The sequence below is a fragment of the Phycodurus eques genome, chromosome 6 (assembly GCF_024500275.1).
Source record: "Phycodurus eques isolate BA_2022a chromosome 6, UOR_Pequ_1.1, whole genome shotgun sequence".
NCBI classification, from domain to species: Eukaryota; Metazoa; Chordata; class Actinopteri; order Syngnathiformes; family Syngnathidae; genus Phycodurus; species Phycodurus eques.
Window position 1 is genome coordinate 17601577 of NC_084530.1, and position 14964 is coordinate 17616540.

Sequence of the window (14964 nt, forward strand, 5' to 3'; positions counted from 1 at the left end):
CACTTTTAAGTCGGAGCGTCCATTCAAATTGCCACCGCGGGGTTGGGCGGGCGCGAAGACAACAGATGGAGGCCACACCAGTGAGGACGTTGAGCATCTTTTTTTTTATTTGGAAAAATAGTCTTGGCTAATTCCTTCATTGATAAAGAGCAGAAAAATACAATGTACAGCACAATCCCTCTTAAATAACTTTTTTTTTGTTTCCCATTGACCTGAAGTGCCTTTGCAAATATCATTATCCGTTAAAAGAAAGCAATTTAAATAATCCTGACAAACAAGCACAAATATACAATACAAAATAAGAATAACACAAAATGCTTAAATTAACTTAAATTAAATCATAACTTTTTCTTGTTCTTTTTCTCTATATGTTACAAAAAGGACAATCTGCGTGAGAAAGCGTTGGGAGGAAAAAGAGGACAACAATACTTTTGTCACTGGAAGTTTGAAGGGCAAAAAACTTCAAAGTTCATAGAGCGACCACTCTTGTTTTTTTGTTTGTTTTTGTTTTGTTTTTTTACGAAGAGGCCAGTATGGCCAAACATCCCCCGTTTGATGCGGTTCCTGGGTTCGAGAAAAAGGCCTGGGTGCAAATGTTGCAGCAACAACAAAAACAAAACAAAAAAAAATCCTATATTGGTGCCTGTTTTTTTTTTTTTTTTCATCATTTTTCATACCTTCCATTTAATATTTTTCTTCATTTGTACCCCCCAATGCCAGACAAAGAGGCAGAACAGAAAGCTAAGTGGCCGTTCACGTTTAACCGTAAACTTGACATTTTTTCCCCTTACATGACCCCGCCAGTTCCGATCCCGCAGGCCACCAAAGTTTCCAGTCGAGAACCAGCTCAGTCTGAATATCAGTCAAAGGTCTCAGCAGCAGCGAGCTTAGAGCAGCATCTCATCCAGGAGCATAAAAATTCTCCCATACAGCAAAATGAGCGAGCCCGTCGCCGGCCCCTTTACACCTGCAAGATACACCAGCGTTAGGGAATTATTTATTTTTTTAAAACAGCTGCAGAATTGTCATTTCTCAGAAGTGCTTGACATCCAAGTGGCTGAGTCAAGGTTAAGCTATTGGGGGAATTGTGAAAAGTAGTTCAAGGGGCTGGAATAATTCACAGCTGCTGCAAGTTGGTTTTGACTCTATGCAACACAGATGTGAAGCAGTTGTTGGTTGTAGTCGCTCTGTTTCACATCCGTGTTGCGTGGAGTCAAAGTGAAGCTATCTAAAGAATTGGGAAATGTAGTCCCAATAGTTGTGGCAGAAGTTGGTGGACTCCATGCAACATAGATATGACGCTAATGTGCTTAAGTGAAAAATAATTGACGATTTTGCATTGCTATCATTCGCTAAACGCACTGTTTCCCTACACTTACTTCACATCTGTGTTACATGGAGTTCAACAACACCTGTGAACTGCCGTTCCAGCCCAGGACCAAATATTCCTCTAATAGCTTTGTTTCGACTCCATGTAATGCAGATGTGAAGCAGTTCCCGGAAAAAGCGGTGAAAATGTTACTTTCCGGTCAATCACTGAACAATAAGAACTGTCTGACAACTGCTTCACATCTGTGTTTCATGGAGTGGAAGCATAGCTACTAGAAGAACTTCAACAAGAAGAACTCACCTCAGTTGCAATTATACATTCGTCCTTCTCCTCCGACATGACAAACACAGATTTGTACTTGTTGTCCGCACATGCAGACGTTTCTGGGCTAGTCTTTTCTGACGTGTCACTGTTGGGGAAGAGAGAGGAAAAAAAACTTTTAACTTTAGCCATGATTGTATCAATGTTATGTTTGCAGGGTTCCGACACAAGTATGGACTTAGATTTGATGAATTTACAAGTCTGGAAAAGTGTACAGGTTTCCTACACATTTGAAACTTAATAATTCAATACCTTTTTCAGACAACTAAATACCAGACTTCTCAGTTTGAAAAAAGAAAGAAAAATGCAGTCATTTGAGATTTTTCTAGTAAATGGGTCCGTGTAGGTTGTCAGTCATCCAGGTCATCGTAATCCGGAAAAGGTGAATGGAGGCAACTGGACTCTTCATGGTTGTTGAAGATGTTTCGCCTTTAATCCAAAAGGTCTCTTAAATTCTACATTTTAAATGTTTTAAAAAAAACAACAACTCAGATTTAGAACTGAAGAAGCCTTTTTGTGTTAAAAGTGAAACGTCTTGGACAACCAAAAAGACTCCAGTGGTTTGCAGCTCTTGGAAATATAAATAGTTTTCCTTTCACAAATGTATCTCACTGGTGGAGACATTGCCGCGACTGACTCAGGAGACCAAATATTGCTTGTGCTCTCACCAGCGCGATGTCTCGTGGAGACTATTCGCCCGGAGACGTCGCTGCGATTTCTCTATGTGTATATGCACCGAGATATCTCAGAGACCAGATTTAGACTTGGAAAAAAAGTCTCTAAAAGGAATTGAATTTACTGCAACTCCTTGATGACTCGGCTAGTCTCCAAAAGACGTCGGGAGGATTTCTCTGCAACCAGCGGAGACTCAAGTCGCCATCTGGTTGCCAAATAGTCTCCAGGTCAGTGAAATAGGCACTTTTCTGAAATTCTTTAAAAATCAAATTCCATACTTGTCCATCGTTACGTAGGAACCCTGACAGGGGCTGGAGCTTTCCTACCATTTTAAGCGTTTGCTGTGTTTCTCCTCAAACTCAAACGAGTCCAGGGATTGGCACTTGTCCTCGCAGGCCGCCTCCAACATGGCGTCTTTGGACGCCTGCTCGTAGTTGACTTCGCGCACCAGGTTGTAGTCGGCGGGCGGCGGCCTGCTCTTGTAGCTCCGCCGCCCCGGTGCCGCCCCCTCATCAGGATCCCCCCCGCTGCACAAGTCCATCTTTTTGTTGATGTTTTTCACTCCCGGAGTTGGCACCACCACGCTATCCCGCTCGCCACGTTGGCAGTTATTGGTCAGGTTGTTGATGGTTTCGCCCTCGCCGCCCACTTCCCCGGGGCCATCACGTTGGACTTTGGAGCGGAAGAATCCGACGAGCACGGCACACCCCGCCAGAAGCAGGAGCACCAGAGCAACCCCGGACCCCACTGCCATCCAGGGCACCTCGGTGCCTCGGATGGCGGCGTGCTCAGGTAGCAAGAACTGGCAGTTGCGTCCGCCATAACCCGGGACGCAGGCGCAGACATAGCGGTTGTTCCTCTCGTGGCAGGTGGCGCCGTTGTGGCATGGGTTGTGCTCGCAGCGGCTGATGGGGGAGCTGCAGTTGCGCCCCGTGTAGCCCGGCGGGCAGGTGCAGGTGTAGCCGCGGACGCTGTCCTGGCAGGTGCCGCCGTTCTGGCAGGGGTACGAGGAGCACTCGTCACCGGTGTGGTCGCAGTTCATGCCCGTGAAGCCGTCCGGGCACTGGCACAGGTATGAGTTAACCAGATCCACGCAACGAGCACCTAAGAACACAAACCAAAGGGTTTGAACCGGTCTGAAAAGGCAGCCGTGTGGGGCCGAGGTGTGCGGCTAGCCACCAAGTCCCAAGTTTCTGTCGCAAAAAACGCAAGTGGGGCAGATGCTACTCTGGCATGAGTGGTCAGTATTGGTCAACAACAGATAAGCAGATAGTGCAGCGTGGCGAGACTACTACAGTGAGTGCACGAGTCTGTCCAATTGACCCGAAAGAAATGTGACAACAAACTCAAGGCAAAAAAATTGGCAGCAAAAAAAAAAAAAATAATAGTTTTAAAAAATGTGAAAATGTTACTTTGCGAATAGTGAATATGAGGGGATTACTGTACTCAATAGATTTTTTTTTCATCCATATACACATCATTACAGTCAAGGGTGAGCTTCAGTTAACCTTGAATGTGGGCGCTTGAGAAGGGATTAGAAACAGAACAGTATGTTTTTTTTCAGGACCAATACTGATTATTAGTAGTCAATGAGGTTGACTGACATTGATTTCCAGTAAAAGGGAAAATATTGGTGTCAAAATTCTGAATAATTCAAATTCCAATATTTCAATTAAATGCCTGCATCTGTTTATTCAATGGCTTTTTTGATTTGAAACATGCTAAAGGTTTCTTCTTATCTTAGACAATAGACAAAAATATTTAAAATTATAAGAAAAAGTAGAGCGAGCGCTCCGTCTCACCAGCATGTATTACAAAGTTCAATGAAAACAAATAATAATAAAAATAAATAAATAGCTCCCTAGGTTTTCCACAGGTAATACTTTTCCAAATTTCTATATAACTGAAATGTTATGTTAGACAAAAATAAATGTTTCACTAAAGTTTACCCAGTTTTAAATTGATCTCTTATCAGCTGTTGAATTTATATTAAAAAAAAAAAATGCCAGTATGCATCAAAATGCCGATAATCTGCTCGACGGATTGGTCAATCCATAAAACAGATTTCTTTACTTTCAACTCCTTACTTTGACAAAATATACTTTTTTTTTTTTCAAAGCTGCGTTGATGATGACACGACGTAAACTGAATGAAGGCAACTGGACTCTTCTTGGTTGTTAAAGACGAAACGTCCAGAGGCCAGGCAGGTCCCTTCATTCAAAGTTTGCGGTCAAGTATCTGTAGTGCTTGTACTCAAGTACCGGGTATCTGTATATCTACAGTATTTGAGCGGAGAGTACTTTCGCCCTCACCGTTGGAGCAGGGCCCAGAGGTGCAGTGGTCGATCTTCTTCTCGCAGGTGAAACCGGCGTATCCGGTAGGGCACTGGCAGAAATAGCCGCCATCGGGGTTGTCGCTGCAGCGGCCGCCGTTGGAGCACGGCGCGTCGGCACACGTCATGGCGCTCAGCTCGCAGTTGTTGCCATAGAAACCGTGAGGGCATTCGCACCTGTACGTGTTCTCCAAGTCCTGACGGGGGGAAGGAGACTGCCGCGTTATTGGCTGCTGTTTCTGTGTGCATGTGTTTCTCTGTTTTTGTTTGAATGTTTGTGTTTCTCTCTGTCTGTGTTTGTTTGTGTTATTATTTGAGTGTGTGTGTTTGTGTGCGCATGTAATTGTTTGCCTGTGTTTGTGCATGGCCTGTGTCGATTGGGGCGTGAATCCGAAGATGGCCTTACAGTGCAGCTGCCGCCGTTGCGGCAGGGGTTCCCAGCGCATTCGTTGACTTGGAGCTCGCAGCTGGCGCCTGTGAAGCCGGGCCTGCAGGAGCAGGTGTAGCTGCCCTGGCCCGTGTTGCTACAAGTGGCTCCATTCATGCACGGCTTGTGGTGCGTGCAGTAGTTCAGGTCTGCGAGGGACACATGACACGCACATGTGGATTAGCCCCCCCTGGCCCGGAATGTTTGCGCATACTGGACCGACTTGACTGCGGTTTTTCCATTTTTTTGTGCTCCCGACAACTGGCTCCCCCAACTTAGCCCCCCCCTCTATCCCAAACACCACAGCTGTAACATTGGTGACCAAGCATCCAGTTTAGGTTCATAGTTAGTTTACAGATACAGACTAATGATTGCAGTACCAGCACAAACCTGTGGGGCAGTATTTAAATGTTTCTTTTTTTTATTATTATTTTTTCATTGCGAGCCAAAACGAGCTGTGAGTCGGTTTTATCTAGGGCTGTCACTATTGAATAGTTTTAGAATTGATTATTCTATTGAATATTTCAATTATTAATCTAATAGTTGGATAAAAATATATTTTGCATAAAGTTTATTACTAAATTCTTTTGCAGTTACTGTTCATTAATTGATTACTGTTGTTTATTTGGTATTGTTTAATGATGAAACAAAACCAAAGAAGCTACAAGGCAATATCACACTAACCTTTTTGAAACGAAGAGCTACTTCTTGGGTACCAATTAATGTGAGGGGTTACTAGTTGGATAAACACTTCTGAGGCTGTTTCAAGTTCAACTATGTCAATTCGAGTCAAGTCGAAGCTAATCACCTTTTACGTTTCGTTTATATTTTTGTAAGTAGCCGTTTTGCTCACACATTTGCAGATGTGCTAACCACACACATTTGCAGATGTGCTCACACATTTGCAGATGTGCTAGCCAGTTGTACACTCTGCTGCCCACTTTACAACAATCATTTATAATTTTTTCGCAAGTAGCCATTTTCTTTTATTTAGGACTTCCTTTAGCCTTTCACAGCTCACAGACGAAGTTCTGCAGTACCACAAGTAACCAGTGGTGGAGATATTGAGTCAAAGCAAATCGCCATGTATGTTTAATCTATTTTTTCCATGTTGCTTTTGGATGCACTTAACAGCATGAGGCTGTAGATCTTGTGAGTTTGTCACAATAAATGGTATGTTTATGTGTCCGCCCCACCCTTCCACAGGTGTGGTGCCCACCTTGGTTGCAGAAGAGGCCCCCCCAACCCTCCTGACAGTTGCACTGCCAGGGCTGCTGGCACGTCCCATGGAGGCAGCCCGGGTATCTGATGCACTCGTCGCAGTAGCGCCCCTTGAAGCCCACCCGGCACCTGTGGACCAATCAGAGGACAGAGGTAAGACCGTGTGACCCATATTAGCCCCCGCTCCCACCCACTGAGGAAGAACTTACTTGCACTCGCCGGGTTTCTCGCAGAAGCCGTGCTCGTCGTCGCAGCCTGGCAGGCAGATTGCTAAAAAAAAAAAAAAAGGGAAAAAAATACATTATTCAAATTAAGTCCATTTTTTAAAGACAGAGGCTGATTGTAAGGGGGGCAACGTCCGCCTGATGGGAATATTTGCAACCCAACTTTTTTCTGCTTCTCTGTTTGTATACGTGTGCATGTGTTTGTGTGTCTGTTTGTTTAACTATGTTTTTGTTAGTGTATTTTTGATTGTGTTTTGGTTTGAGTATTTATGTTTATTTGTGTGTCTTGTTGTGCGTGTGTGTGTGATAGTGTGTTTTGTGTAAATGTGTGGTCTGAGTTTGTTGGAGTATGTTTGGAGTGTTCGTTAGTGTGTGTTTTTGTGGTGGTTTTTGTTTGTGTGCTTTGGTTTGTGTGTGTGTTTGTTTTAGTGTGTGGATGTTTGCATGTGTTTGTTCGTGTGTGTCTGTGTCTAAACGTTTGTTCATGTGTCTGTTTGTTTTGTGTGCGTGTAGTTGTGTGTGTGTTTGTGAGTGAATGTTGTTTTTGTGAGTTGATGTGTTTTTGTTTGTGTCTGTGCGTGTTGTCTTTGTTCATGTCTCTGTGTTTGAGAATGTGTTGTAGTTGTGTGTGTAAGTGTTAGTGTGTGCTGTTTGAGAGTTACTGTCTGTGTTGTGGTTGCGTATGTTTGTTTGTTAGTGTGTGTGTTTGTTTGTTGTGTGCATGGGTTTGTGTGAGTGTATATTTGTATATGTTTGCAAATTTCTGTGTTTGTGTATTCGTGTGTGTGTTCATTTAGTGTGTCTGTGTGTGTTTATGAGCATGCGCTCTCACTCTGCCCCCTCCCCTCATCCTTCTTGACCCAGCCCCCCAGCCACTGTCTTTTTTTCTTCTTAGCTGCGGTTCAAAACTCTTTTATTCACCCTGCGTCCCCCCCACACACACGCGCGCACATACGCACATACTGGTGGTCCCAGATAAGAGCGGACAGCTGGCGAGTGTGTTGCCAGCGTGTGACAGCTGCCCCATTGTCTGAGAGCTGCCGGCAGCTGCCCACTTCAAACAATGATGACCCCCACCACCACCAACCCCAAATCACCACCGGCGGCAGCCAATCACGAGGCATGGATGTCAATTTATGGCACGCGTGACATTATTCACCCCAAAACTTTCCTTGGAATAAATCAAGTGTGCCACACTTGGCGGGATGGGGGGTTCACAAAAAAAAAAAAAAAACTTCCCCTCCAAGGCACATCCTTGTTACAATAATAACTTTTAAAGCACTTTTTATGTGTAAAATTGCCAGTCACGTGACAGGTTGTTGGGAAAGTCACTGTGCACTTTCCTTATCATGTTTTTTAATATTGTAAATTTCCACCCCATTAGGATTTTAACAATGTGTAAGTAGACAACTCCACAGCTCAAATAAACAAACACACTGCTACACTGTACATATTGGGTGTATTACAATTCATCATTGTATCATTATATATCACTGTCAATATTTTTATACTTTGCCCGAATTGTACAAATACTATAGCATAATTGTACCATATTTAGTATTTAACACATACTAAGGTGCGAGTATTATATAATATAGGATGTAGTACAATAAAAAGAACATGAAAAGGTTTTCACGTTTTTTTTTTTTGCTATTATGTTCAATTTTTTTCTCCACTACTCAGCAACAGTATTTACCATTTTCATGTTTTTTCCACTTGTCCCTTCTCATCTATGATGACTACCATTAGTTTTCATTCTCTCTTTTTTACATTTTTTTTTACAACTTCATTGCTATTTTTGTTTTTAATCTTTTTGTAATCATATAAGTAAATTAAAATATTTCATCTTTGGTTTACTTTTTTTTGTGCATTTTTTCACGTTTGTCATGTTATTTACAGTTCTTCTCAGCGACAACTATTTATGATTTTCATTTCAACATTTTTCTATTTTTTTTTACTTTTTGCATGTTTTTTTCACCATTTTTCTTTTTTCCTTTGCAGCCCTACTGTTATTTGTCCTCATTGTTTTAATCAGTAAATTGTTTCATCTTTCAAAGAAAAAAAGTTAAAAAATGTGTCTATTAGTTTACACTCTTTCAAAGCAACGACTACTTACCATTTTCATATTTTTACCATTTTGTTTTTACCATTTTCATGTTCTTTCTTTTGATTTTTCCCACTTTGTTTTTTTCTTATTTTTTTTAATCATTAAAGTGTCCATCCATCCGCCCAATCAACAGACAACGTGTAAATACAGTACGTTTTAATAAAATATAAGTGCAGAGTGACTTCCCCTGTAAAAACACTTAAATACACTCGCACCACATATTTTTTAGGGGGTCTTTTTTTTTTTTTTTAGGGTGTGGGCATGTCTGTGTACTCACGCTCGGTGCAATATTGCCCTTTCCATCCGGCGTCGCACACGATCTCGCCGCGCTCTCCGCACGTAAAGTGGCCGAAGGCGTCGTCGCGGGGCCGGCAGAAAACGGAGCATCCGTCGCCGTAGTAATGCTCATCGCACACGAAGCGATACGCGTACTTGAGCTCCGTGCGGCCGGCCGTGTGCAGGTCCTGCGACCAATCCTCGCCCACCGTCAAGTGGCGCTGCGTGCTTATGGTGCTGATCACGCGCTCCGGGTTCTCTGGGGGAGGAGGTAGACGACCGAGTTTGGAGATGTCATTTGTGGATGGGTGTTCATGTGTCCTAACAGTTCAGGGATTCTCAAATGCCACTAGTGGCACGTGGGCTCCCTCTAGTGGTATGTGAAAGAATCAATGCCCAAGTACAGTTCAGTTGTGTTTAACTTCTTAAGTTAAACGTGCTTTTATTTTTGAACTAGTTGTTTTTGGTACGATTTTTATTTAAGTCAAATGCAATAAAAAGTCAAACTAATGATGCTAATGATAACCTTGATGGTGGGTTGAAGGGGTGGGGGTGTTACCTGTGGACAAGTCGTCTTTGGAGTTAGTGTGCAGTGCCTCGATGATGAGCGAGAAGGTCCCCTGAGGAGACAAGTGGCTTTGTGAGGTGCACCCCAACCATGTCATAACGTCAAGCCCTGAAGGGTCAGCACACAAACTGCCCCTCCACCCTCACTCTCATTCCATCCACTCGCTTGCCGACCAAGAGAAACCCAAGTTGATCCAGATAGGACATTTGGAACAAATTAACCAGACTTCACATGTTTTTTTGAAGGCAACACTAAAGTATAATGGTTGGATAGATGGATGGGTGGATGGCTGAGAACGTTTGGAACAAATTCATAGTTGTTTTGTGGCGTAAACTGTGATTTTCAATTGTTTCTGCAGGCAACACCAGAGTAGATAGAAAAGCGGATGGATAGACAGATGGATGTATAGATTATTTAAGGGCATTTAGAACAAATAAATCAGTTGTTTCGTGAGGACAGGTGGGAATTCAGATTGTTTTTGAATGAAACATCAAGATCAATGGATGAAGAGACAGATCATTTAAGGACATTTGAAATGGGGGGAGAGAGTGAGAGAATTAATTAGTTGATCAGTTGTTTGGTGGGCCAAAACTGATATCAGATTGTTTCTGGAGGCAACAACAGCAGACTAGATGGCTAGATTTTACTTTAAAGAAAGTGCTTTGAATTGACTTAATTCGAACATGTTAGTTAGTTGTACGTGATTCAAATGTGTTCAACTAACATATATTATTTGATTATTTTCAAGGAAAAGAGGGCAAAATGACATCATTTTACCACATTTTAATCATGTGCAACCGGACAGGTGCCCCTCCCCCCCTACGTGTTAACTTGAAGACAGAGGGGCACGCCCCACATTTGCCCCTCCATCCTCTCTCTCCATCCCTCCATCCTCCCGCTTGCTTACCGGCCAAGTGAACCCGAAGTTGATCCTTATGGGGTTGCTGAAGGAGCTTTCCGGGATGATGTCGGGCACCTGGAAGGAGTTGGCGCCCAGCACGGGCGTCACGGCGCCGCCGTAGGTGCACGGCGGTTCGGGCGACGCGTTGGGCTGGTAGTGCTTCAGGCACACCCGGAAGAAGGTCTGACAGGCGCACTGCTGCGCAGATGACGACAAGGAGGACGAGGACCCCCCGCCGCAGCAGTTCTTGTTGCCCTGCGCGCCCTTCTTGTTGAGGAACTCCTGCAGGCGCAGCTCGAACACGCCCGAGCACGAGCCCTGTGCGCATGCCCAGCACGGGATCGAAAAGAAGTGACTTTTTAGCAACTTCAAAAAAATTATAAAAATATGAGATTAATTCAAGTGCGTCTTACCTGACACAACAACATGGCCAGCACCGCCACGCTCAGCAGCACCTTCAATAAATACATCATAAATAAATATAAATAAATAAATAAATAGTTGAAACGGGCCCAGGAGGAAGATGCATGGAGCAGGTCACAAAGCACCACCACGCATGTGCAGCTGGTAGGGAGGGGGGGGGGGGGGAAGCACAGAGCAAAAGAGTAAAATCCCAAAACTTTCTCCCGGGTGAGTTGGGAGATTCTAACAACAAAAACAAAAATAAATAAATGATAATCTACAGAAAAAGTGGTCCAGTAGCGTTATAATCCCAAACAAATGTGGTCTTCCTTTCTTGAGCGCAACATGTTTTCCTTTCTTTGCTGTCCTCGCGTCCTCCTCCTCCTCCTTCTTCTTCTTCTTGTGTTAAGCGCAAGGCCGCCTGCAGCCGGTTATATACATGCTATGCTAATAACATGCAAATGTAGCCCCCCTCCTCCTCTTCCTCCTCCTCCTGGTCTTCTTCCTCCCCCCAATCTGGCCGTCATGCGCGCTCCCCACTACGCCAGGCAGGAGCCTCCTCGCTCGTCGTCCTCCAGCGGCAACTTGTATGGCAGCATGTAGCTGGGATGTTCTGAAATATGAAACTTTTTTTTATGTTTTAGGGGGAGGTGGTGACTTCCAAATAGCTGACACGTGACTCTTTTGTCTCCTTTTGTTGCCTTCAAACTTCTCATGTTGCGGCAGCAACAACGTGGCTGCATGGTGAAAGTGTAAAATATGGAACTTTGTAGGAGCTCTTATTGTTGTTGATAAGAAATTCCAAACTTCCTTAACAATTGACATGTTTCCTTTTGTTGCCTTAAAACTTCCTATCCCACTCCAGTAGCAACATTGTGGCTGCGTAATGATAGATGTGGAATACTTTTTTTATTTTCTTACTTTTGAAAAGCTTGTGGTGTTGATGAGAACTACCAAACTTCCCAAGTGACTGTGTAGTTTTCTTTTGTTGCCTTCAAACTTTTCATCCTCCTCCATCAACAACCATTAATGGATGCTTGATGAAAAATATGGCACATTTTTTTTTTTTTTTTTAAAGCACTTGTGGTGTTGATGGTAACTTCCAAACAGCAGACATGTGACTCGTCAGTTTCCTTTTGTTGCCTTCAAATTTGGACTCTGAGGAATGAAGGACAGTCAAGATACAGTACGTGTTTGAGTGGAAGCCAAGTCCGATGGAATGGTAATGTTACCAGGACAGGCCGGCAAGGAAGGCACCAAAAGAAAACAAATGAGTCACATGTCAGTTAGTTGGGGAAATTTGGAAATTCTCATCAACACCACAAGCTACTAAAAAAGCTCCAAACTTTTCATCAAGGAGGAGGATGAAGGGCCTAAGTTTGAAGGCAACAAAAGGAAACTAAAAGAAGAGTCATGTGTCAGCTGTTTGCAAGTAATAAAATATGGATTAAAAAAAATTTTTTTTTATGAGTTTGTGGTGTCGATGCAACCTTCCAAATGTCCAATACAGCTGACACGTGACTCTCTGGTTTCCTTTTGTTGCCTTCAAACATCTCATCCACCAGCAGCAACATGGCTGCATGATGAAAGATGTAAAATATGTTTTTTTTTTTGCTTTTACTTCTTAGGAGTTTGTGGTGTTGACGAGACCTTCCAAACTTCCCAACCAGCTGACACGACAATTTTTTTTTTTCCCCTTTTTTGCCTTCAAACTTCCTATCTTCGTCCAGCAACAAGATGGTTTCACGTTGGTGAAGAGGTATGGAAAATAGAACTTTTATTATTATTATTATTATTATTATTTTATTGTTTTTACTTCAAAGGAGCTTTTGGTGTTCAGATCTGCCAAACTTCCCAAACAGCTGACATGTGACTTGTTTGTTTCCTTTTGTTGCCTTCTTTCTCCTCCAGCAACAACATGGCCGCTGGATGAAATATTTTAAAATATACTTATTTTTTTAGATTTTGGTGGACTCGAGAACTTTAAAAACTTCCCAAACAGATTACAAGTGACTTTTATTCCTTTTGTTGCCTTCAAACTTCCCAAAATAAGTTTATCGCCTGAAAAGGGACACGCACACACACACACACACACACACAATTTTGGCAGACAAAATGTGAGCTTGCCTAATTGTTTTCACCCCCTCATCTTCATCCTCCTCCTCCTCATTCTCTTCTTCCTGCTTTTTGGTGAAAAACATTCCTTGGCAAAGTTGGGAGCAAAACCAACTACTGCCTGCTTGTGTGTATGTTGTGTGTACTTTGTGTGCGTGTAGCTCGCGTGGGCAACATGAGGGGGAACTTGTGCCATTGTGTGTGCGCAAGCCAAGGAGGAGCCCCCCGCCTCTACTCGGACACCCCCTCCCCCTCAGCTGTATGCTAATTCAGCTCGCACCTGCTCTTCTCTCAACAACAGCATACGCGCGTCTGCCTGCTTGTGCCGCCCCCAACAACCCCCTAAAACACACGTGCCCCCCATTTCCCCCCCGTTGCACTCGCAAGGAAGCGCACATCTGGCGCGTGCACGTTTGGGGGAGGGAAGTGGGAGTATGTTTGCGTCTCTGCTCCGGTGCGCTTTGAGCGTCACTTCTGACGTCACACGCACGCTGCAGGCTTGTTTCTTTGAGGTGACGTCACAGGTTGGGTCCGTCCTCATCCCGGGTGGTGGAGGTGGGGGTCCAAATTGGCTCGCTTCTACTTCCTGTTCCTCTGTAACTGTGCTCGTGTGCGTGTGTGATTGTGTTTATTAGCGAGAGTGAAAGTGTGAGCGTGGCTGTGAGAACGTGTTTGTGTGTGAGTGAGTGTGGGTGTGTGTGGGTAAGTGTGAATGTGAATATGTGCATGAGTGTGTGTGTTTACCGTAAGAGTGACTGGGTGTGTGTGCATGTTAAAGTGTGGTTGCGAGTGTGTGAGTGAGTCAGTGTGAAAGTGTGTTTATGTGTGAGCGTGTGCGCGTGACCATTCATGCATTCTGTGCGCTTTCATCGCCATTGATTGAGAATGCAGTGTGTGTGCGTGCGTGTGAGAAGGGGGCCACGAGGGGGTCTTCAGTGAAGGACCACGACACGCCTTCAGACGCGGACAGAGCCATCTGCCATTACAACCCCCCTTTCCTCCAACTACGTTTATGCCTCCCCCCCCCTCCTGGGAGCCTGAATCTCGTCTGTATGCTCCAATGTCCAGCGGGTTCCCGCGACTGCAAGCATGTTAAGGGAGCTGTAACGGTATGGGCCCTCAGGGGCCATATGGTGAGGGTGGCGGGGTCCCCCGAAAAAGAGACACCACATGGTCACTCGTGGGAACGTAAACACGGCGCCCATCACACGATATCGATCATATGATTGTGGGGGGGGGGGCATGTGAGTTGTGTGTTTACGCGTGTATGTGTGCGAAATGACAAGCGATTGATTGTGCACTTGTGGGACTATCAAGACGCGTGTGATGCCACGCCGGAGACGTTTGACAATTGATCCCACACTTTATAATGATGCGCATGCACATTAGCAGACACGACGCTTCACAGTACACGTTTTGTATTTTTTTTCCTTTTCTTCTTTTATCTTTGCTTATTTTATTTCTTATTTTTTTATTTTGACTATTTCTATATTATTACTTTTATTGTATTTTGAATTATTTTTTATATGTAGTTAGTATTATTCTTCGTTTTGTATTTTGTAGTTTTATATTATTAAAAAAATATTTATAGCTTTTACTATTTGTTATTGTTTCACTATAATATTAATAATAATAATAATAATAATTATTATTAATATTATTATTATTGAATTTGTTTTCTTGTGTGTCCATGGATCGCTACATCCGGGTCTCGGCGAGAGCCCCACTTCTCATTTGCATATTCATGATAGGGATTCCCGGAGACGTGCTGAGTTGATGTTGGTGCAGCAGTAAAGCGCAGTGCCGTGGTAATTACACGGGTGGGGTGCAGGTTCGCGTAAGTGTGTGTCAGTGTGTGCGTGTTGGTGCGGGGGTGTAGGCGTGGTCAGTACATGGCCAGTCGCGTGCCAATGTTTAGGAAAGCACATTTGCTGCGCATGCTCCAACTTCAACACACACACACACACACACACACACAAAAAGTCTTTAAAACAAGTTGTAACCCCCCCGCAAGCATCACGATGACGTCATTGTGACCAGTTCATTGCCTTTTGATTGACAGATT

The 14964-nt window shown here is 43.8% G+C and overlaps 1 protein-coding gene across 2 annotated transcripts; it reads right to left on the reverse strand.

Annotated features, from left to right (window-relative positions):
- Positions 1-91: 91 nt before the first annotated feature.
- On the reverse strand, positions 92-11067 carry dla (deltaA). 2 transcript variants are annotated; one of them, XM_061680585.1, is made up of 11 exons: positions 10796-10936; positions 10389-10700; positions 9473-9533; positions 8915-9172; positions 6516-6576; positions 6305-6435; positions 5065-5234; positions 4639-4855; positions 2653-3430; positions 1631-1739; positions 92-967 (listed from the first exon to the last, which is right to left on the reverse strand). In XM_061680585.1, the coding sequence occupies exons 1-11, from the start codon at positions 10853-10855 to the stop codon at positions 962-964; spliced, it is 2163 nt and encodes a 720-aa protein (XP_061536569.1). In that variant the 5' UTR covers positions 10856-10936; the 3' UTR covers positions 92-961. The 2 variants fall into 2 exon arrangements, with proteins under 2 accessions (XP_061536569.1, XP_061536570.1); XM_061680586.1 differs by having other exon boundaries at positions 92-1739; positions 10796-11067.
- Positions 11068-14964: the final 3897 nt, after the last annotated feature.

Excerpts from the sequence above, each read along its gene's own strand:
- dla (XM_061680586.1), bottom strand. The coding sequence starts at position 10,855 with ATGATGTATTTATTGAAGGTGCTGCTGAGCGTGGCGGTGCTGGCCATG. Across the intron at positions 5,235-6,304 it reads GGGCCTCTTCTGCAACCAAG|ACCTGAACTACTGCACGCAC; the intron begins GTGGGCACCACA and ends TGTCCCTCGCAG. Across the intron at positions 3,431-4,638 it reads CTCTGGGCCCTGCTCCAACG|GTGCTCGTTGCGTGGATCTG; the intron begins GTGAGGGCGAAA and ends TTGTGTTCTTAG.